The 24,126-nt window shown below is 34.1% G+C and overlaps 1 protein-coding gene across 4 annotated transcripts in view; it reads left to right on the top strand.

Annotated features, from left to right (window-relative positions):
• Positions 1 to 24,126, top strand: part of DGKB (diacylglycerol kinase beta) — an 808,737-nt gene that overhangs the window by 298,033 nt on the left and 486,578 nt on the right. For all 4 annotated transcript variants that reach the window (XM_043462754.1, XM_043462753.1, XM_043462752.1 and 1 more), the window contains 2 exons: positions 3,206 to 3,279; positions 6,836 to 6,910. In XM_043462754.1, the coding sequence (XP_043318689.1) occupies positions 3,206 to 3,279; positions 6,836 to 6,910 (149 nt within the window). The remainder of the gene's footprint in view (positions 1 to 3,205; positions 3,280 to 6,835; positions 6,911 to 24,126) is intronic.

Here is a 24,126-nt window from a genome sequence, read left to right as displayed (position 1 = left end):
ACTCTAGTTTCATCAGTTGTCTCAATAATGATCTTATAACAAAAGAAGCTAGTTCAGAATCATGCTAGCTTCTTGATTTTTATGGTTGTGTTATGTTTATGTAAGAGAATGTTCTCATATGTAGGCAATCCTAAAAGCCTGGGGTTCTTTTACTAAGGATGAAGAGGAATATGAGCATTAATTTACAAATTATAGTCTCTGTCGCTAAGATGCTGCTTCTTGTTGTTCAGTTGCGTCTGACTGTTTACGACCCCATGGATTGCAGCACACCAGGCTTCCCTGCCTTCACCATCTCCCAGAGCTTGCTGCTTCTTACTTCAGGACTATAAGTGGAACACAGTAGTTGTTTACTTTTAACTCATCAGACTTGAAAATGGCTATGTAGTACTGTAGGTCTTTGGCTCTCAAATCTAAAAACACGGTCTTTGGTCTCCTGGCCCCCAAATTTAGTGTGCTAGATTTTATAGTAACAAAGTTTAGCAGAATTATGAAGCTTTTTGAATGAGCATTGAAAAAGATGCTGATTTGCCTGAAACCATCACATTTCTTACATAAATACCACCATTGTTAAATGATCCCATAATACCAGAATTTCTGTGGTTCTGATATGGAATCACGTATTGCTCCTTAAGTGGAGGCTATGTTAGGTCAGGTGACTTATCTGTTAGAATAATTGTCAAATAGGCACTATTCTGTAGTCTCTGATAACTTACAAATAAATATTGAAGTTTTTAATGTTTTATTTTTATACAGTATTATTTTACAAGTCTAATTTATGGTAAGGGGATATGTGAGGAAAAGTTTGATGGCTTAGTTTTATTTCTGTTCTTCCATTTGCTCAGTACTTTTGTGACTTGTAGAGTATCATCGTTATCCTAAATTCTTTATTTAGATACTCTCATATTTTTTAATCCATTTGACATAATTATCCACCTGCTGACTCCTAAAAATGACATCTAGGTTTTTGTATTTTGAGATCCTCTGCAGACTATATTGGGGCTTCCCAAGTTGCTCAGTGGTAAAGAACCCACCTGCCAGTGCAGATGTGGGTTTGATCCCTGGGTTGGGAAGATCCCCTGGAGAAGGAAATGGCAACCCACTTACCTGGGAAATCCCAGACAGAAGAGCCAGGCAGGCTACAGTCCATGGGGTCACAAAGTGCTAGATACAGCTTAGTGACTAAACAACAGACTATACTATATTCTAGTGGGATCTTCATAATAATGTCTCCTCAGAACACAATTGTCTGTAGCATGCTACTGACCTTTTTTTGATAAATCATAATTATGTCTTTCAACATTTCAATTAATAAACCTTTCTGAAAGACATTCCAGAATATATTTTCAAGTGAGTTAGAAAATTTGCCCAAATAAATGTAATGTAATCTCATGTAATGGTAAGCTGAATGTTGAATTTTTGGATGATCACCCTAACTTAGTATTTGGGTTCAGATGCTTATGTTTTCCTAAAAATTTTTATTTACCTTGAGAATGCCACTTCCATTTAAAAATAAGGACTAGCAATTCAAATTAAGTTAAAAGATCAACTAAAATCCACATCTGTTACTTTTTTGCATGTAAAAATGCTAGGACTTCCATCCGATTTGTAATAGAATGAGAAGTAAAGGAGGCTGAATACTAGTTGTCAGAGGTGTGTTTTGGTGTTCAGCTTTTAATGAGGGAGGGTGGAAGACACTGCAAGTTTGTAACACAATGGCTTCACCTCGGAGGCACCTTCTGTACAGTAATAATTGAGCTCATGGAGTTCAGGGGAGAAGAGCTGGGAAGTTACTCCAGGTTCAGCTCATCCATCTCATCTCCCAACTGAACGAGAGATTAATCCGAAACAAAATCCACGTGCCCTCTTTACAAAGGGAAGTTAAACTGAGTCAGAAAGATTAGCTTGTGAGGAGAACAAGTTAAATAAGAGTAGAACTGCGAATGTTTTATTCAAGCTCCTCCTACAGTCTGAAGATGTTACCAATTTCTCAGTGCCTATAATCATTAGAAAAATGGCATCTCACAGGAATTAGAAGAAAATAGATTGGTATGATATTTTAACATATTGTTTAACAAGCAAAAGGAAACAAGATGACATGGTGAAATGGTTGTTTTTAATCTCCTCATTGAATATTTCAGGTACTTTCTAAGGGAAAACTACCAGAGCAATAAAGGATATTTTGAATCTACTTTGAAAAAGTAGACTGATCTAAAAGCTTTCAACTTAATATTTAGAGAATTACATTAGTTCCATGTTTTATTATTAAAATATTGTTCTAATCAAACTATGTTTAAATGGGAGTTACATAGTCATACATTGAATAAGCTCTTTTATTTAAAAGAGCTTATCTCTTAACATTGAACTTGAGTAAAATACAAGTGTTCTTTGCTACTCTATCAAAAGATAATTTCTCCCCCTCATCAATGAAATGCTATTACCTTACCTACTTTATTTCTGGTGATACTTTTTACTACTAAATATATATTTATTTGTTTCTCATGTTTCTCTACCAGATTATAAGCTCCACTAGGACAGGAACTTTTTTGGATTAAATCAAGTATATAATGGTGAAAAGTGCATGGCATATAGCGACTCAGTCAATTTAATGAATTCCTGTTTAGCAAGTAGCCTGGATTAACTGGCATTCTGCTTCTCAAGTAGGAAAAGAAAGCATTGAGGAAGTGTTGTGTAGATGGGGACGCAGGCTAAAAGTGGCCCCAAACGATCTTATCTAGAGTCTTGTTCACAAGTCATTGGGAAGATGGATTCCAAATGTGCTACAAAGCTCTGGAGTAGGGATCATGTCTAAGACGGATCAATAATCTGAGCTCTTTCTTTCCTAACTTTCTTCCCCACTATATTCTGCTTTATTCTGGGTGGTTTACTCAGTGTCCTGCAAGTGGACCTATTGTTTTCATCTCATAGTACTGAGAGGTTATTCTCTTTTCATATTATACCTACCTTACCCTCTGCCCCTGTTCTTAGTGGCGTGGGTATTCCTGTTGGAGATAAAGCACAGGGTTTAAATTCGTTATTATATAGATCTAGTGTCTATTATCTATCTCTGCTGTTTATCTCCTCATTACAGGACAAACGAACCATATTTTTGAATTTGCTAATTGGCACGTCATAAAGTAGAAATAACAAGGAGTTCTCTTTATATCTAATGTAAATAATTTGTCCACATATTCAACTTTTCTTCTAGATCACTCCAGTTCCTGGTACTCATCCACTTTTAGTTTTTGTGAACCCCAAAAGTGGTGGGAAGCAAGGAGAAAGGTATGTTTTTAAAAATCAGTTTTATTTACTGATTTTTAAAAAAGTCAGCTTTATTTACTGATTTAAAAAAAATCAGCTTTATTACTATTTCATATACATGTGAAAAGAGAAACTAAATTTATGGTATAAAAACATTTAAAACTATTATCCTTCATGATTCAATAATTTTAATTTGAAATAAATGGTGCTGTCATCTCTGTGTAACAATGTATATTGGTATGATCTCTCCCTATTTTACAGTTGAAATTTTAATATAGTAATGGCCTTTTGTAGAGATTTTATTATCATAAGTCAGATATCTGAATTCTCTCCACCCTGCCTATTACCTCCCTAGCTATTAACAAAGAGTTTTGCATACAACACAGCTCCATAAATACTGTTGAATGAAAATTGGTTCTCGAGATGGTCAACAGGTGACTTCAGGTAAACCATCCCCCAGTAGTAAGGAACGGAATTCGTCGCCCACCCAGTAGTAAGAAACAGAATTTACATTCAGCTTCTAGACAAAATATATTTTAATGATTATCTGCATGTGTGTTTGGAGAACATGATGACATATAAACTGAAGAAGAATAGTATATTTATTCAGAATTTTAATGAGCTGCATTATCTGGTGTCTCAGTTTTCCTGTGGACAATATTTTTTTTCTTTTTGTAAAATTAATGATTAAATTCTAATAATTACTAAAAATATGAAAATTGCCACACTGAAGAGTAAATCTTATGTTATCCTAAGGGGTGTCATAAACAGAAATTTAGTTGTTACCTGTTACCTTAATAATTTCTAGAAATTTTTACTAATCCCAGTCAAAAAATGAGCAATCAGATAAAAGCACTCACACAAACACTATGATAATAAAATAGAAATTTCTATTGTGGTTTTACCAAATAATGAAGTTGAAATGTTTCTATGAATAATGGAATTTTGAAAAGTAATTTCCTTTCCTATCATTTAACTTTCCAACTTTATTTCAGTTAAATGAAGAATGGTCATTTTCCACTCAATAAAATAGTATTTCTGCTTAAAAAGTTTTCCCTCTTTACCACCATACATATATATTTTAAACTCTGCTAAATATGATAGAAATTATTTTAAATAACTAGCGGCTTAATGATATAAAGTATTTATAATGCTTTACTAAAGAGACTACTTGCCTTCCCTTTTAGACACATGAAACAGTAAATGATGATGATAAAATCATTTCCTCCTTTACTACTCACAGTTTGTTTGTTGTTTATGATATTGATATCTTGAAAAGAAGCATACTCTTCACAAAGCAATAGATGAGACTAAAATTCATATTGGAAATTAGAAACAAATGGAGTATAAAGTGAAAATTTCAAATGGAAAAATCCCCCTCAAATTAAGAGAACATTAATCTTGCTGAATGACCCTTAAATGAAATATCTTTCTCCCTCTTCTCCCAGTACTTAAAAATAATTCTTTAAAAAATATAGATAGATACACTGAAACTATCAGTAAATTAAATTTAATGGGGCAAGGAGGATATTTGAGTGTTCCTGTATACACACTCACTTAACGTTTGTTTTGTCCTTTATACACTAACAAGGACCATTCAAAGTCAAAAGAACTGTAAATATGTTTAAAGGAGATCTATTATGTGTGTGATCACAAATTGTCCTGAATGCATAGCAGCCATCTTTCACAAATAAACAGGATTCTATTCAGGGTTTTCTTTTCAAAATATATTTCTTCCCTGGTGGCTTAGATGGTAAAGAATCCACCTGCAATCCAGGAGACCTGGGTGCGATCTCTGGGTTGGGAGGATCCCCTGGAGGAGAGCATGACAACCCACTCCAGTATTCTTGCCTGGAGAATCCCATGGACAGAGGAGCCTGGCCGGCTACAGTCCGTGGGGTCGCAAAGAGTCGGACATGACTGAGCGACTAAGCACACAGCACAGCATTCAGGGTTTCCTTTCAAAATACGTAAATTTTCTTCTTTGATGTATTAGGTAAGCAGGGAAAGGTCACAGAAATAAATATGCACACATCGGTAGTTTCCCATACCCATCAACAGTTGTGGAAGTACTCACACATCATTCAGACAGCAACACTTGAGACAATCTAGTCCCTGCTAGAAACTGGGGATGAGACAGAAGACACAGTCCTGCAGGGAGGCAGACACACAGATTTTCTACAATAACCCCAAGGTGGAAGCTTAGTTAAGAGTGTTTAAAATAAAGGTGCCAGGAGTGTTCAGAGGAAAACAGTGATTGTCTCTGAAGACTCAAAAGTCTAGCTTTTGAGTTGGCTCTAAGTAGGTATTAGACAGGTGAAGGAAGAAAAGAGACATAATTGTGGACGGGTGTGCTGTTTTGGTAGGGAGCCAGAAGATATTCATTGGGGTTGAAATTTAAGAGGAAGAAGGAGAAAGATGAGCTATATAAACTATTTTAAATATAATAAAATATTTTATAAGTTTCCTGACACTGGCAGTGATTTTTCTTGTTGGAAACAACATGGCTGTACTTAAGTAGCAGTACAGAAGAAGGCTGGATAGGCAAGACTTGCACAGATGTGGGGAGAGAACTTGAAAGCCTGCAGTAAGGCATGAGATAGAATGACCAGGTATGGTAGACATTACTCAGTTAGAAGGTACAGGACTGTCCTCTGTTTCGGGTGCTGGGGAAAAAGAGGTTCCGAGAATGACTAAAATCATTCTTAAGACACTGGGTGGTATTCAAGATCTAGAATGCAAGGGTGTTGCACAAGGAAGAGGGAAGATATAAGCAGATTTTGGAGATTTCTATCAGTAAACGTGTGTGTGTGTGTGAAAGTCGCTCAGTCGTGTCTGACTCTTTGTGACCCCATGGACTATACAATTCATGGAATTCTCCAGGCAAGAATACTGGAGTGGGTAGCCTTTCCCTTCTCCAGGGGATCTTCCCAACCCAGGAATCAAACTGGGGCCTTCTGCATTGCAGGTGGATTCTTCACCAACTGAGCTATCAAGGAAGCCCTATCAGTAAACATGATATGGATGTATTAAGATATATAGTCATATTTTCACATGTAAAAACTAATTTTAAAAACTAAATATATTCCTTTATGTGTGATATTTTGCCTTAGAATGGGATGTGTGTATACTTAGAAACATTTCTATTGTATTGGTTATACAATGATTAATTCATTTCAGAAAAAATGAATTGTTTGATATGTTCCTGGTGAAATAGTTTAGCAATTTTGTGAGCTAGCTCATCAAGCTGATTGTTTGTGTGAAGTAATTAAGCAGATGGATCACAGTCTTCACTAACATACATACATACATATAAAGTATCCAAAACCATTATATATATGGGATAAATAACTTTCATCTCTGTTAGGGTGGTCCAATTTGTAAATTACACAAGGACCTATTAAGAAAAGATATTTACCTAATTTTATCCTGGTATTTTAAAGTATTTATTTGAAATTGTATTAAGTAATATTCAAAAGCAGGATAGAGAATGTTCCAAATCCATGTGCACTGTAGAATAAAAACTTGGAGGTACCACTAAATTTAATTTTTTTCTTTTATGTTTTCACCTTTATAGAATTTACAGAAAATTCCAGTACTTACTAAATCCTCGTCAGGTTTACAGTCTCGCTGGAAATGGACCAATGCCAGGGTAAGTCTAAATATATTATTGCCATTAACTTATTTAATACTAATTAATTAAATAAGCAGCCTGACAAACCTAGAAATAATGTTATTCAAATACGGCAGCCAGATTAGTATAGATAACAATATTGAATATCAACTACATAAGAGTAACTAATGCAGATGTTTTTCAAAATGACCTGTTTCAATCAGATTTTCCTCCTTCTAAAAATATTGTGAAGTAATTCTCATACTACTGCTAATGTTAATAATAATAAGAATAATTGCACCACAAACATACATGTATATTAGCTGGATGCTGAAATAACTAAACCATCTATTGGTTGGAAGTGCTGCTCTCTTTTCCTTTCTTTATTAAATGTAAGATATAGATCTACTACAGAAGAAAAAATGCTGGTTAACAAAGATGGAAATCATAATGTGATTTTTTCATTTACTACCTACAAAATCCAATAACTATCACTCTCTTATATGGTATTTTGTAATAGGCAAGATGTAGTGAAATACAATTATTTTTCAACAGATACCATATACTTTTGATGTCATCAGTATGCACTGAAATAAATCATTATTAGCTTGACCTGTTTAACTAATTAATGTCATCTTTCACTGATCTGATTTCTGTCTATCAACATGATAGTAAACATTATACCAGATGAAGTAGAAAAAAGCTCCATAAACAAAGTTTTTTTGAAAAATATGTCAGTATGATCAAAGTAAGTCTCTAGGTTATTCTCAGAAATGAGAAAGCAAATGTTTAAGTTGTCTTTTGAATGCTCAGAATAAAATGTACGCCATCTAATCTTCTATTAGATAAATGAAACTATATGCAATTATTTAGCACAGGCTCCCACACACATACTCATCCTTCTCTTCCCTCCCTGCTACCTGTTGTCCAGGGCCAGTTTCAAATGCTGAGCAGTGATGAGTAGAACCTCCTTGCTGTAGAAGGCAGGCTCCCCATAGGAATTTAGTTCAGAACACAGCCTTTGTCAAACTCCAGTAGAGGATCATGATCAGATTACTGACTAACTCAGCCACATGCAGTAAGTTCCAGCCTTGTCAAAGACAAGCAAAAGTAAAGCCTTGATATTAACACAGATGCTCAACCAGGGTGCCTCTTTTTCTTGTTCTTTAATATTCTCTGCACTTCAAAAAAATAGCTCTTACTCTGCAGGGGCTTCCCAGGTGGCGCTAAAGAACCTGTATGTCAATGCAGGAGCCATAAGAGATGTGGGTTCCATCCCTGGGTTGGGAAGGTCCCCTGGAGGAGGGCATGGTAACCCACTCCAGTATTCTTGCCTGGAGAATTTCATGAACAGAGAAGCCTGGCAGGCTACAGTCTGTAGGATCACAGAGACTTGGACATGACTGAAGAGACTTAGTATTCGGCACGTACTGCAGGATTAAGGAACCGTGCTTTAAGAAGTTTAGCTACTCCAAGACCTCTGTAGCTCCACTAGACCAAGTAAATCTAGGATTTGCTTGTATTTTATAGTTAAACTAAATGTCTTCTGACTCTGATCATTATAAACCTCATCATTTAACTGCCCTGTGTTGTCATCATCTTCTTCATGAAACAAAGAAATAGCACCAGCCTCATAGGATAGTTATGAAGTAAAGTTGGGATGATTCCCATGAAGCATATAGAAATGCACTTATTACATAATATGTCCCTGATGAATTTTATTTATCAGTATCACTTATAGTAGTGTTAATTAATAACATAATCGCTGTGTAGCTCTATATAAAAATACTGTAGTAACATTGATTTTAGCCTTATTTTCACATTTCATTTTTTTTCCTACTGCACTTTAAATATATATTACATGTTTGCTTTTACTCTCTGACTGTTAGGCATCCTAATACCTTATATATTTTAATATTTTGAAACATGAAAGTAAAATATGTACTTTTATAATTTCACACTACAATGAATATAATTTAGAGATTAAGTTAAGGGCCCCACTTTAAGGTCTAGCACCTTTCAGGGTATTATTATTGTGAATTGTTTGTATGTATCCTCAAAGATCTCCTATAAATATAGATATTAATATATGTATATTAGGGCTTCTCAGGTGGTGCAGTGGTAACGAATCTGCCTGCCAATGTAGGACATGCAAAACATGTGGGTTTGATCCCTGGGTCAGGAAGATCCTCTGGATTAGCAAATGGTACCGCACTCCAGTATTCTTGCCTGGAAAATTCTATGGGCAGAGGAGCCTTGCAGGCTTCAGTCCCTGGGATCACAAAGAGTCAGACATGACCGAGTGAACGCATTCATATATATACAATGTATTCATATATAGACCTACATGTATGTTTTGTATAGAGAAATAGATCTTTTATATAATTTAGAGTATAGTTTTTTTGTTGCTCTTCAGGCTTGCTTCATTTTGCTCAAAAGCATATGGTGAATATTGTTTGAATTCAGTAGATACTGATAAGTTTAAATGTTTTTAAGAGCTGTACAGTATTCCATAGTTTTTTATTTTTTTAAAGCTACTCTTACTGGGAAATATTTATATTGCCTGCACTTTAAAATTATTGGAATAATTTAAGTTAACAATCAAATTGTTTTTAGAAGCATATTCAAATATCTTAAATTTTACTTGTCAGGTTCTGCTGAATTACTATACAGAAACTTTGTATTGAATTATAATCCCAAAAGCAATATATGATGTTTTATTTCCCATAACATCTTTCAAATTGGCTATCTTCAGTAATTTTTATTTTTGTCAAAGGTAAAAATATATCCTTATTTTTATTTGCATGGTTAATCAGTTGTAAAGTTGGATATGGCATTAGTTAGACTGACTTTTCTATAAACAACAGAAATAAAATCTAGCTTCTGAGCCAAAATAGAGTTTATTGAAAAGTTATGAAGTTGATCATAGAATTAATGCAAAAATGAAGAAATATGTTTTAGAAAAGATAGGAATCAGAGCAGTTTGAGGAAACTCCTCAAACTGGAATGGCTGATTCTTATTGATATATGACAGAAAACCACAAAATTCTGTAAAGCAATTATCCTTCAATTAAAAAAAAAAAAAGAAAGAAAAGGACAGTTTGAGGAAACTCTGACTAAGAAGACAGAGTCCCTAGGTTACTACTAAGAGAAATTGACTCCAAATGTTTCAGGTGTTCTTATTCCTCTATTCAAGATGCAAATCCTCAGGAGAATCATATTTTTGGTTTCTCTTGTTTCCCGTGTCATAGTCTTAGCACTTTGGAACAGGGTTTCTTGATTAACAAGATTACTATCAAATTATTTGTTTCCTCAAAGCCAAATGAGGATGCCATAACCTGAGGATGAAAGATAAATTCTTGGTGGGAGTAAACAGTATGTGTTCACCACCATCCAACCATTTAATTATCCAATATCTTTTCTTTTCTGAAGATAAAAGTTGAAAAAAAAATACCAATCATTACTAATGCTACTAATTATGTCAGCAAAAATACACATCTTCCTAAAATGTAGATAACCCAGCATCTTGTATAATTACTATATCCAGCTTCAAGTCCTGGTTCTTGGAAACATTTCTGGGGATGACTATTTTCTCCTTTATCTTGATCCATTTGATCTCAATGTACATAAATATAATTAGAAAAATGTATCTTTAACTATAAGTGAATTTCATTAAATGACATTATTAATAATACAAAGAATGAAACACATGTAAAGCCTATAGGCCTATAGTCCTAGTTTTACTACCGGTTGAAAGCTGTAGCTGAAGCATAACACATTTCTCAGCTTCCTGGAAATGTTTCCGCAGTGTAGGGACTCAAGTAGTTTTAGCTGATGGGTCTGAGATTTTGGTAGTACTGCTTGTGTAAAGCAGAATTCATTTCTCACTTACTTTGAGTGACAGGTGTGGTAGTACACGGCACTATTAGTACTGTTTGGCAAGTATTTCCAGATCTCCTTCCAGGCACTTGATTTTGATTTCACTCCTTTCACCTTGGTATTAAGAGTGGCCTCTGACTTTCTCTTATAATAAAGTGTGACCAGAAAGTAGAGTTTCCACTTTTTCTCTTCCTTTACCACAGTGATCAGCAGTATTGGCCTGAAAATATGGAGAGAGAGGACCCCCATCCCCAGCCTTACCCAACCAAGATCTCCATAGAATGAATGATAAATAAGCCTCTGTAAGATTATGCCACTAATATTGGGGGTTGTTTGTTACTGTGTGTAACCTCACCCTTACAACTAAACCAGTGATTGGAGCAGAAATCTTATTAGTACTCCTTACTTCCATTGTAGAGCAGGAAATCTATTTCTCCTTGGGAATTAGAGTCAGTTTTATAACAACCAACATCATATTTGTCACTTATGCCTATTTGTCTAGTGCTACGAGGCACCTCAAAATGTCCAAGTATAAGTTTTCAGTTTCAATTCAATGAAAATTTTGTCTCAAATGGTAGCATTCCTCTTTGGTGTTAAAACATTGAAAACATAAGAGTTAAGGACCTAGAGAGTGTGAAGCAAAATGTTTGAAAGAGTGTATTAGCCAGTGTTCTTTACTGAAACAGAATCAATAGTATATATTTTGAAGAAAGATTTATTATATGGTATTAGCTCACATGTTAATTGAGGCTGACAAATTCAAATTTATAGCGTGGATATTTATTTTTGAGCTCACAGGCTGGCAAGCTGCTATAGAACTAAGAAGTGTCAATATCCTAGTTCAAAGGTGATCACACTGGAGAATTCTCTTTCCTGGGATAGGATCAACGTTTTGTTCTATCAGACCTTCAAGTGACTGGATGAGGCTCACCTGTTTTAGAGAGGGCAATTTGCTTTACACAGTCTACTGATTTAAATGTTAAATCTCATTGAAAAATACCCTCACAGAAACACCCAAAGTAATGTTTGATCAGCTCTCTGGACATACATTGCCTAGCCAATTTGACACATAAAATTAAGATTCACAGTGAGTATTAACGTATTAACTATAGTAAGTTGTAAGTTTCAATACCCAAACTCCAGAATCATTTTGGCTCTAGAACCATATTTTCTGAATTGGGTAAAACAGCAAAATATAGTTCAGAACATATGACATAGCTGTTTGATAGTGTAAGTGCTCCTACTGATTCAGTGACTGAGTCTTTTAGTAGGTTATTTCAATGTGCTCTGGACAACAGTTTCTCCCTAATAAAACATGTAAGACGACCTTTACATCTCTAGGGCATCAACCCACTCTCTTTCTTCCTTCTCAGTGAAAGGCATTCCTTGAAAGGAGACAGCAATATGTGAGATTCCATGATAGTTTATTGGAGAAAGAAATAGCAACCCACTCCAGTATTCTTCCCTGAATAATCCCATGGACAGAGGAGCCTTGTGGGCTACAATCCATAGACTCTCAAAGAGTGGGACCTGACTGAGTGACTGAGCATATGATAAAGCATTCAGTAAGTCATTTGCTGTGACCACTGACAAAGGCATAATGGGAAGGAAAAGCTGGTACAATTTCTAGAACACATGTCTAGTTAGTAAGGACAAATGGCTGCAGTTGTATTATGGAAAGGAACCAATGACTTTAGGCTACGCTTAAGTAGATGGGTTAAATTCCCTTGAGTTATAGTAACATATTGGAATTCACTAATTGGTTCACTCAATGACAACTGAGTACTCCAGAGTTAGTAACTACTCTTTTTGGTAAATTCCTGTTGTTTATCCCTTCCAGAGCTTCTATCCCTACCAACATGAACATGAGTGTTCAAAACACTCATGGAGTGGCTATGAAAAATTGCTAACTGGCATTTCTTTGGAGCAGTAATAGTCCCAATATTGGGTCCACTCTGAGAAATTCACTTACATAAATTTCCCTCCCATCACTAATCATCCATTCTTGTCTCTTCCAAGTCCTTAATAGTGTGACACATATTTTTTATTAGTCGGTACTATTGAACTCGAGTGTTTCCTAAACTCTGAACATCTCTCTATCCAGAAAAGGTAAACAGGAAATTTTATTGTTTGATATACTGCCCACTGGTGAAATGTCATTTTTTCCCTTTATACTCAAATTACTCCTGGTTTAGTTGTACTGCCACTGTAGCCTACTGCTGGCTACCTCTGATATATCACGGAGAGGCACTGGAAAATGAGGGCCTTAAACAGTGAGAATGGAGAACTCCCTATGAGGGCATAGGCATGGGTTGTAATAGGGGTTGGGAGTACAGCCTGATTTAGAATATCTGAGGTGTAGGCCTAGACAAAGCTCCCCAACTGGTTATATGGAGATGGCATGGATAACCACTGATTTAGGAGATTAATTGCTATATAATAGGTATTACAGGCCATAATAATATCCTGAAATTAGAGTAACTTCCCAATTAATAATCACTTTAAATTCTTAGACAACCATGAATCTTTTGTGTTACCATTTTTGCAGGTTGCCTCATATGGCTGAATCAGGAATCTATTTTGATCTTTATTCAAATTTAGAAAAACGATTTCTCACAGACCTAGGTTTGGCTACATGCCTATCCCATTGGTTGGGTCAATATAGCTGGTTTCTTTGTTTGATAGATGTTCCAATATTGTATTCAGCAGCATGTTTCCTCTATAATCAAATAAGGCCAAAACAACAGATGATCCAAACAAACACTATTTCTTTAACTTTTTATTTCCTATGTAAAGCATATGCCCTTTTACTTGCATATTTTCATTTTGATTTGCCTTTTCTCATGTTCATTTTAAAATCTTATGGCATAAGTATTTACATCATCATTTTATATTTGTTGGAAGAGTTTTCTTTTACTTTGTTCTAGTTGCTTTCCATTTGTATAGTTTGTTCTTTTTTGTCCATATAAATATACAAAAATTTTATCTGTTAATTCTATGCTGAATACTTTCTCAGTTTTACATTTTGGAAAACCTTTCCTCAAGCCAAAGTTACTGAAATATTCTTTATATATTTTATTTTTTATATTTTGTTTTAAATTCTAACCTTTAATCTTTGAAAATTGCAAGTTTCTTAGAGATGCATTGACAGAAATGATGAGATCAGATGGAATGCTTTTTTCCTTCAGATCAAAATCTAGCTGTCCCAACAAAAGTTGTTCATTAGTTCACCATTTTACCACTGATTTGACATCCTTCATATAAAGTGAAAGCATATTTATGTTAGACTATCATTGCACTTTTCTTTGCTTCATTGATCTATTTATTGATTCTCACTAGTGACTCTTTTTGTAAGTCCCTATTATGCCCTCAAAATTTAATGACATTTACTCTCCTCAATGTGTTGTTCTTGTCTTGAATCTTAAGATATGAGTTTGAATGGAATTGGATTGAATTTCTAGTTTCATCTTGATCATTTCTTTTTACATTGTTTAATTTAAAAGCTTTATTTCCCCTCACAATTAGTAAATGGGTTTCATATTAGTTCAACTGGAAATTTTCTTCCTATAGTTGCCTTTCTCATTGACCACACTGTTGGCAGGAAAATTACTTTCTCACTGGGGAAGGGTGTCCTGTTTTATCTCTGATGTCAGTGCCCAAGCTGCATGGCTAGTGGTAGACCACATTTCTAAGAGAGCTGCTCCTCAGATGTATTCCAGGAGGCAAATACCATAGGTAGCTGTTCTGAAACAGGATTCTGGCAGGCGATGCTATAACCCTTCACTAATCCCAGAGCTGACCTGCTCACTTGTTATAACTCCTCCCATCCCTGCTTCCAGCTGTGCCATCCCTGATCCTGGGTCAGCTGCAGAAGGTGTCTTTACAGTGGTGCCCTTTCAATGTATTGTTTTTGAAACTATTCTATTCTGTAAGGTTTCTTTACTAACCTAATAACCATTGTGATTTGATTTTTATTTTTGGTTTATTACTTTTCCAAGGCTACTGTTAAAAAGTAGATATACTTTTTTTTAAAAAAAATAAATATTTTATCTGCCACCTTGAACCTGCAGAACCTTTATTCATTCTTTTAATTTCCTTTTTTTCCTCATTTTTCCCTTTTCCCGATTTTTAAAATCTTTTTGTACGCGTCTCTTCTTTCATCCTATCTTTATTTCTTTTCTCACATTTTGTTTAGAAGTTTTTTTTTTTTTTAATGTATTGAAACCTTGATAATACCTGGTATGAGTTAGTTAGAATTACCAAAACTCTCTGGTCACTTCCCTTGTTATCTTTGTTTTTAAGACATAAATAGGTGTTTGTTTTTATTATGTCTCTTTACATAAATTCTTTCACTCTGTAATGACTATTTTAGTTAAAGATATCTGAAACTAGAATCTGTATCCTATAAAGTTGTTTCATCCTGATGAAGCATACTGTGATATAATTGAATAATTTGTTTGCTGGTATAAAGTTTCGCAAAAAAGAAATATATATATATCACTGGTCTTCATAGAATGAGTTTCCTTTCCCTCACAATGTGATAATAAATATGCACATCTCTAGCTGTTATACCAACTGCATATGCTAATGTGACTTATGAAAAGTTAATATCAAGTTTTCTGTATACATGTGATATTGGTTATTCCCTCTGACTTTAAGCTTCATGAAAGTACAGATGGCTTATTCTGATATCATCCCTAAAATATTTAAGTAAAAAATAACAAGTATTTATTGAATTGAGAAAAATATACAAGATCAATATTTTTAAATTATGTAAATTATTTTCCAGATCTTTCAGCATAGGTAGGCATAAAGAATTGTTCTGAAATGAGTGCTTTATAAAAGTCTTTGGTTTTATCTACCTGAACTAAATGTATAACATATATAATTTTTAAAAAATGAAATGTAACAGTCAACATACAGATTCACATATTCCAAGTATTACATGTATTTCCATATTAAAGCCTTGGAATATATTCGCCTGTTAAAATAAATTTGTAATTTAGAAAACACATAACACACTCCACAGATTTCATGACTTTCTTAATTTAAAATGCTATTTTATATAAAAAAATTTCTACCATATTTTACTTAAATAAAAACCCTTTTGAATCAGAATTTATGACCTATTGCTTATATCTCTTTTATGAAATCTTGTTATGTCAAAGAGCTGAACAAATCCTTAAGATGCTAAGAAAATGTTAATCAAAAGAAGAAATGAAGAACCCCAGGGTTAGTGAAGGAAAGAAGTCATAAAAATCAGAGCAGAAATAATTGAAAAAGAAACAAAGGAGACTATAGCAAAAATAGGATATAAAATTAATAAACCAAAATACCTTGCATTTCTATACACTAACAATGAAAAAAACAGTAAGAGAATTAAGGAAACAATCCCATTCACCATTGTGATGAAAAGAATGAAATACTTATGAATAAATCTACCTAAAGAAACAAAAGACCTATATGAAACACTGATGAAAGGAATCAAAGATGACACAAATAGATGGAGAAATATACAGTGTTCATGGATTGGAAAAATCAATATAGTGAAAATGAGTATACTATCCAAAGCAATCTGTAGATTCAATGCAATCCCTATCAAGCTACCACTGGTATTTTTCACAGAAGTAGAACAAATAATTTCACAATTTGTATGGAAATACAAAAAAAACCTCGAATAGCCAAAGCAATCTTGAGAAAGAAGAATGGATCTGGAGAAATCAACCTGCCTGACTTCAGACTATACTACAAAGCTACAGTCTTCAAGACAGTATGTTACTGGCACAAAGACAAAAATATAGATCAGTGGAACAAAATAGAAAGCCCAGAGATAAATCCACACACCTACAGACACCTTATCTTTGACAAAGGAGACTAGAATATACAATGGAGAAAAGACAATCTCTTTAACAAGTGGTGCTGGGAAAACTGGTCAGCCACGTGTAAAAGAGTGAAACTAGGACACTTTCTAACACCATATGCAAAAATAAACTCAAAATTGTTTGAAGATCTAAATGGAAGACCAGAAACTATAAAACTGCTAGAGGAAAACATAGACAAAACACTCTCTGACATAAAGCACAGCAAGATCCTCTATGACCCACTTCCCAGAGTAATGGAAATAAAAGCAAAAATAAACAAATGGGACCTAATTAAACTTAAAAGCTTAGCACAACAAAGGAAACTATAAGCAAGTTAAAAAGACATCCTTCAGAATGGGAGAATAAAATAGCAAACAAAGCAACTGACAAAGAATTAATATCAAAAATATACAAGCAGTTCAATACCAGAGAAGTAAACAATGCAATCAAAAAATGGGCCAAGGAGTTAAACAGACATTTCTCCAAAGAAGACATACAGATGGCTAACATACATGAAAAGATTCTCAACATCACTCTTTATCAGAGAAATGCAAATCAAAACCAAAATGAGGTATCATCTCATGCTAGTCAGAATGGCTGCTATCAAAAAGTCTACAAACAATAAATGCTGGATAGGGTGTGGAGAAAAGGGAACCCTCTTACATTGTTGGTGGGAATGCAAGCTAGTACAGTCACTATGGAGAACAGTGTGGAGATTCCTTAAAAAAAATGGAAATAGAACTGCCATATGATCCAGAAATCCCACTGCTGGGTGCACACACCCAGGGAACCGAATTGAAAGCAACATGTTTTCCCCAATGTTCATTGTAGCACTGTTTACAATAGCCTGGACATGGAAGAAACCTAAAGGTCCACTGGTAGACAAATGGATAAGAAAGCTGTGGTACATATACACAATGGAATATTACTCAGCTATTAAAAAGAACACATTTGAATCATTTCTAATGAGGTAGATGAAACTGGAGCCTATTATACAATGTGAAGTAAGTCAGAAAAACACCAATACAGTATATTAATGCATATATATGGAATTTAGAAAGATGGTAACAATGACCCTATATACGAGACAGTGAAAGAGACACAGATATAAAGAACAGACTTTTGGACTCTGTGGGAGAAGGTGAGGGTGGGATGATTTGAAAGAATAGCATTGAAACACGTATATTACCATTTGTAGAATAGATGAGCAGTCCAAGTTCGGTGCATGAAACAGGGAACTCAGATGCGGTGCACTGGGACAACCCAGAGGGATGGGGTGGGGAAGGAGATGGGAGTGGTGTTCGGGATGAGGGACACATGTACACCCGTGGCTGATTCATGTCAATGTATGGCAAAAACCACCACAATATTGTAAAGTAATTAGCCGCCAATTAAAATAAGTAACTTAATTTAAAAATATTCAATCTGGCTCTATTGGAAATTTCCAGAAAAATAAACATTGCTTTGCCAGTGTAAGAATAAAGCTCTCAACTTACCCTTTCAGTCCTAATTAATCATAAAATATGATGTAGATGATTTTGCAACCCCCCAATTAAATGCATGGGCATAATTCTGTCTCTGGCTTGATCATAATTCTGTCTTAGCAACTGAGTCTGAGTATCAATCTGTGCTTCTGTACTAAAGATCTGCAGGTTAAACAAGTAATAGAAATACAACATGCTCCTAGAGTTAACAAAGTCATATAACGTCCAGTCCTGCAAAAAGAATTTTGGGTATTACAATTCTATAGTCACTTTCCACAAACATCAACAAATTGATTATGACTTTAAAGATGTTGAAAACTCTGAACTTTTATTATTCATTTCACAGAGAAAATAATAGCTAAACAACAGGTTATAGATCCTAAGCTATCGTTAGAGGTGATTATCCAAATTTGTTGAACACTGTAAAAAAATGACATTTTCTCCTAAATTGGCTGTTGGAAATGAATGATTCATTTGTCTATATCCTTTTACCTGTTGCTCATTTTACTCTACAAAAGTCAACTTTCTAATAAGTATCATAAGCTATTTTAGTTGACTGTCCTCAGTTTGCTGTTACTAAGTCTGTTAAGCAAGCTCCCTGGCACAACTTTATTGTCAGCCCCAGGGAGTCAAATAGCAATGTCTTACTAATGAGTGAAAATAAGAAAACTCATAGCAGATGATTATCTCAGAATCCTTTATTAATGATAATTTAGTGAACCACTCCTATAATTTAATTAGAAATAATAACTGGACTATTAAATGTAGTCTACTCTAAACAGAATAATGATGCAACAACTAAGTAAAGTGTGAAATGGTAGTTTAATAATAACAACATGTATGTGTATATGTATATTTAATATTAGTAATGTAAATTGATTCAGCATATATTAATTCAGTGGCTACCCGTTGCCAGGAAAAAGTCTTAGCAATGCCAACCCACTATGAACAAAAGAGACAACACTTTCTGCTCTCATAGTCTTATATTTCAGTAGAAAATGGCACACATTAAAGTAATAAAATATATACATGTCAGCAGGGAAGGCAAAGAGTGTACATTGGTAGTCAGCGTTCTGTGACGGTTCTTTTTAAATAGGCTGAGCAGGGAAGGACTCACTGAGTATAGACATGAAGGAGATGAGGGAACAAGTCATTTGGTTATTTATAGAATAACATCTGGGCTTCCAAGGTGGCACTAGTGGTAAAGAACCTGCCTGCCAGTGCAGGAGATGTAATAACATTTAAAGCAGAGGAAAGTGCAAGAGTAAAAGCATCATGACTGGAGAATATCTGACATATTGGGAAACATTAGCAGGAAGGTCAGGGTGGCTGGAGCAGAATGAATAGAGGTAGCATATTAGGATAGTACTGATGGGTCAAATCACATAGGGTCTTACAGCTACTGTGACCATAATAATTAATTTTACCTGGGATTCTCCTGGTTTATTCCTGGTGTTCCAGTATCCAACCCAATTTAGTATTAGCATAAAAATTTGGTATTTTTAATTTAAGTATGATTATTAATGGGTACATTATATAATGAGTACATCATAATAAACGAGCGGTTTGAGATTTGTCTAATTTGTTCATCATGCTTCTACTGTTATCCTCTAACAGGATGCAAAATGTCTAATGAACAGAGTTCATGAACATACCTAATGAACAGAGTTTTCATTTTGACTTATAATTATTTCATCTAAAAAAGCAGAAAAAAAACTCTTTTCCCAACCCTTCCCACATAAAAGCAACAATTTCTTCTGAAATACAATATACAGAGAATTCAAAGATAAAATTCAATGTTCACTGGAAAACCTTGTTGGCCGACTGGTATACTTGTTATGCTAGTCCATTATGCTGTGGCCTGTGCCTCTCATCTTGTAAGATGCGAAGGGGAACAGATATGATAATCAGCATTGTCAGTGTAGAACTGAGAAATCATAGAATAGATGGACATGAAATATATGTAAAGAAGAGAAGTTGAACAGTCTGCTAAGTACGTTTAATGAGGTTTGAATACTCTTCCTAGGTGTCTTATTAAACAAACATGTCATATGTAAATATTGTGTTGAGCCTCTCCAATTAAAAAAAAATACTTTTATATAATACATTTTTATTTTGCAATAAAATTTTCAGCAAATATTTCTCAAAAAGGAAAATGCATACTAAATGAAAAATTAAGTTCTGAATTTCTGTGTTTTAAAAAGTATTGATGATGAATACATAATTTGTACGAAATATTTATCAATCTATCCCATTTGTGATGGGAACTCTAGTGATGTCACAGACCACATGGAAACCATGAACACAAATATGCTAAATAAGCATCAGTATCTATTTCAAATTAATAGTGAGCTCTCTGCTTGTAGGCAATCTTTTAAACTGCAGAAAATCCATTTGCATTTCACTCTTTTAAATATGGGGCTTCCCACATGGTGCTCATGGTAAAGAACCCTCCTGCCAATTCAGGTAGACATAAGAGATGCAGGTTCGATCCCTGGGTAGGGAAGATGCCCTTGAGGAGGGCATGGCAACCCTCTCTAGTATTCATTCTCCCCTGGAGAATCCCATGGACAGAGGAGCCTGGCAGGCTGTAGTCGATAGGGTTGCACACAATCAGACACAACTGAAGCAACTTAGCATGTGTGCAAATTTTTAAATATGATTTTTTCATTTAGACATAGTGTGACTTTTAAATTAATGTACATTTTTTATTTCAAGCTTTCTTATATGTGTTATAAGTAAGAATATTTATTAAGTTTTTGGTTATACAAGTAAAAGAAAAACTTTTAAAACATAAAGTAATGCCATTTTTACATCAGAGTGATCAGAATGTTTTAAATAGAAAATTCGTTTTTTGCAATAAATATTTTAGTGCATTCAATTTTTGAACTCTTTTGGAAGTTTGTTTCGATGATGGAAAATACTGGACATCATTGATAATGTTATCATAGACTCAGTTAAAAAGTACAGCCCTGAAGATTCAATTATTTGTTTTTGTGGTGATAATTTAAATATACATCTGATAAACCACATCATTATGACAAAAATGTTTTTTACTAAAGTAAGAAACATATACAAAAAGATATATGCTTTGAATTGGTAGTGGCATGCACATAAATCATAATTGCTTTCAAAGACATTTTAACAGTCTTATGAATTACAATGAAAGCCTTAATTGTCAAGTTGTATGCATATGCACATGCTCACACACATTCACAAATTATTCAATCATTCTCTTACTGATTCTACAGACACTAAGGGACCTTTGGGGGAAAAAAAAGTAAGACTCAAATCTTAGGTCACTGAGGTAATGAAGTCTTTAAAATCTCTATGGATAACACTATACTGGCTCGACTTTTTCAGATTATGCCCTCCTTATCAATGTAGAACTGTAAAACTCAAGTTTAAGATAATCTGATATGGAGGCAATCAGCTTATAGAAATATACAATTTGATCTTATCTTTTCATTTTTTCATAAAATTATTGTTCAAAATTGTTCATATGAAAAGTCAATCAAGTAAAAAAATTAAGTATATCAAGCTAATTAATATAATTGTTTTTATTCTAGATTTTATGATATCTATGAGCTACCTTAAATTTTCAGTGTTCTGATTTAATAAATTTTACATGTATATTATATATTGCATTTATATATTTATATATAACCTATATACACCTAAATTTGTATACATTTTTGCATATTTTTTTGAAGAGGATTTTCGATTTTTCTAAACATCATATTCCAGAAAATCAGTATTCATCCTTAATCCTAATTTATCAATCAGAGGCCATCGGAAGTAAATTATTTCAGTTTATTTTCATTACTCCTGCCCTGATGAACACGTTGATATTCATACCCATCCTGACTTCCTTCCCTGTTCTCTCACTGAAGAAGCATCTCTCCTCCTACATAAGGTGTATTCAGCTTCTGTTCTGGGTGCCTGCCCCTCTTGCTTCTTTGATACTCTATTATCCACCTCATCTCATTGCTACATATTGAGCTATTCCTATACTACTGGCTTTGTGTCTCAAGTATGTAAGCTCTCAATATATGACTACTCTGCATAAAATAATATGGGTTAGTGTATGGAAGCATGTGTGATGATTAAAGTGTTATAATCACAGATTAAACAGGAATGGTTAGAGGAGAGAAGTTCAAGACCAAAGGGGAAAGCAGAATAACAATTCTTAGGTCATTGCAGAGTTGCAAAACTGTGAGCAACATGTAAATTTGAGGACACTCTCATTTTTAATTTGAAAATCTCTGTACAAATGTATAGCTACTTACCTTCCCAACTCTGTATGCATATATATAAACATATATATATATATATATATACACATGCATACATACTTATATATACACACACACACCCAACCCTAATAATAATCATATATATATATATACATATGTGTGTATATATATATACACACATATACACCACATCTTCTTTATCCCTTCATCTGTCAATGGAAATTTAGGTTGCTTCCATTTCTTGGCTATTGTAAACAGTGCTGCAATGAACATAACATTGCACGTATGTTTTCAAGTTATAGTTTTCTTTGTATATATGCCCCAAAGTGGGATTGCTGGATCATACGGTAGCTCTGTTTTTAGTTTCTTAGGGAACCTATTCTCATTTCATGATTTTGATCATCAAGCTACATGGATTCCTTGTGAATATTTTCTTGCATCTCAGATCTATCTCCCCATGTAGACTTATCTGACTAACTAGTCTACAATTCCATGCTAATATCCCATTAGTTAAATTTAGCTCAGTCGCTCAGTCATGTCCGACTCTTTGCAACCCCATGGACTGCAGCACACCAGGCTTCCTTGTCCTTCACCAACTCCCAGAGCTTGCTCAAACTCACGTCAATCGAGTCGGTGATGCCATCGAATCATCTAATCCTCTGTCATCCCCTTCTCCTCTTGCCTTCATCTCAAATTTTACATTCTATACATTTTATTCTTTTCCAAACTTGCTCACTGACTATAACTTGATGAATGGAAAAAAAATGTTCACTTTCCTATGCATTTATTCTCCTCTCACTAATCTGCATTAAATGCATTAACTTTTTTCAGAAAGCATCCCGTAGTGATGTGAACTAGATGTTTTCTTGTCTGCCTTCTCAATTAAGATACTTGATGGCAAGGACTCTACCTGCTTTTGAGTCTCTGGACTGAACCCAGTTTCTGGTACACAGTTGTTGTTAGTAAATGCATATTAAATAAAAGCAATGATGCAGGTCCTATATCATTCATACATTTTTTTTAGGTATATGGATTTTTGATTAAATGTAACCCTTTATATAGATATAATTATTCTTTTGTATTTGATATTAGTCAAAGTAAAATTTTATCTTTATAGATATCTAGATTATTTCCTAATTTAGAATAACTTCTTACCTCTGAAGTTCACTTGGTAGAATGATCTGATACATATGAAACAAAATTCATCCTAATTATTAAAAAAACTGGGATAACAATGGATTTGAGTGACCTTGCCAAACAGACCCAAACAAAGTAATTAATTTTACTGCTACATGGTAGGGGTTTAGACTGTTGTTTGCACTACAGATTATATCTCTGTGCTTTCCAATTGAAAGTATTAAGAATTAGCATGAGTTTTTCCCAAGTTAACTTTGAAAGATCAGGAAATATGTGTAATTTCTGGCTAAATTAAACCCCTTATCATATTTTTCAGTTCATTCTAAAATTGTTAGTTTTACCTGTGTGACTTACAAACTGAAGAATATTTTAATTACATTTCCTATATAATTATATGCCTTTCCAAATATATATTTTAATATATAAAAATGCATAGTTTATTTTTTTCAAATTGGCTGCAACAGCAGTAATAATATCAATGATATCATAAAGTATGTATAGACACAGTGTGGGTATCCTAAATCAAGGTGGAAGGTATTAAGAACTGGTTTTTTAGACCAAAGAGAAAATAGTTTCAAACCATAACAACATCACAGACCCAAAATTTTTGCCTGATTTTAGTGAGACAGTTGTGAAGC

Source organism: Cervus canadensis, chromosome 3 (genome assembly GCF_019320065.1).
Source record: "Cervus canadensis isolate Bull #8, Minnesota chromosome 3, ASM1932006v1, whole genome shotgun sequence".
Lineage (NCBI taxonomy): Eukaryota > Metazoa > Chordata > Mammalia > Artiodactyla > Cervidae > Cervus > Cervus canadensis.
This window is presented reverse-complemented; position numbering and strand designations above follow the sequence as displayed.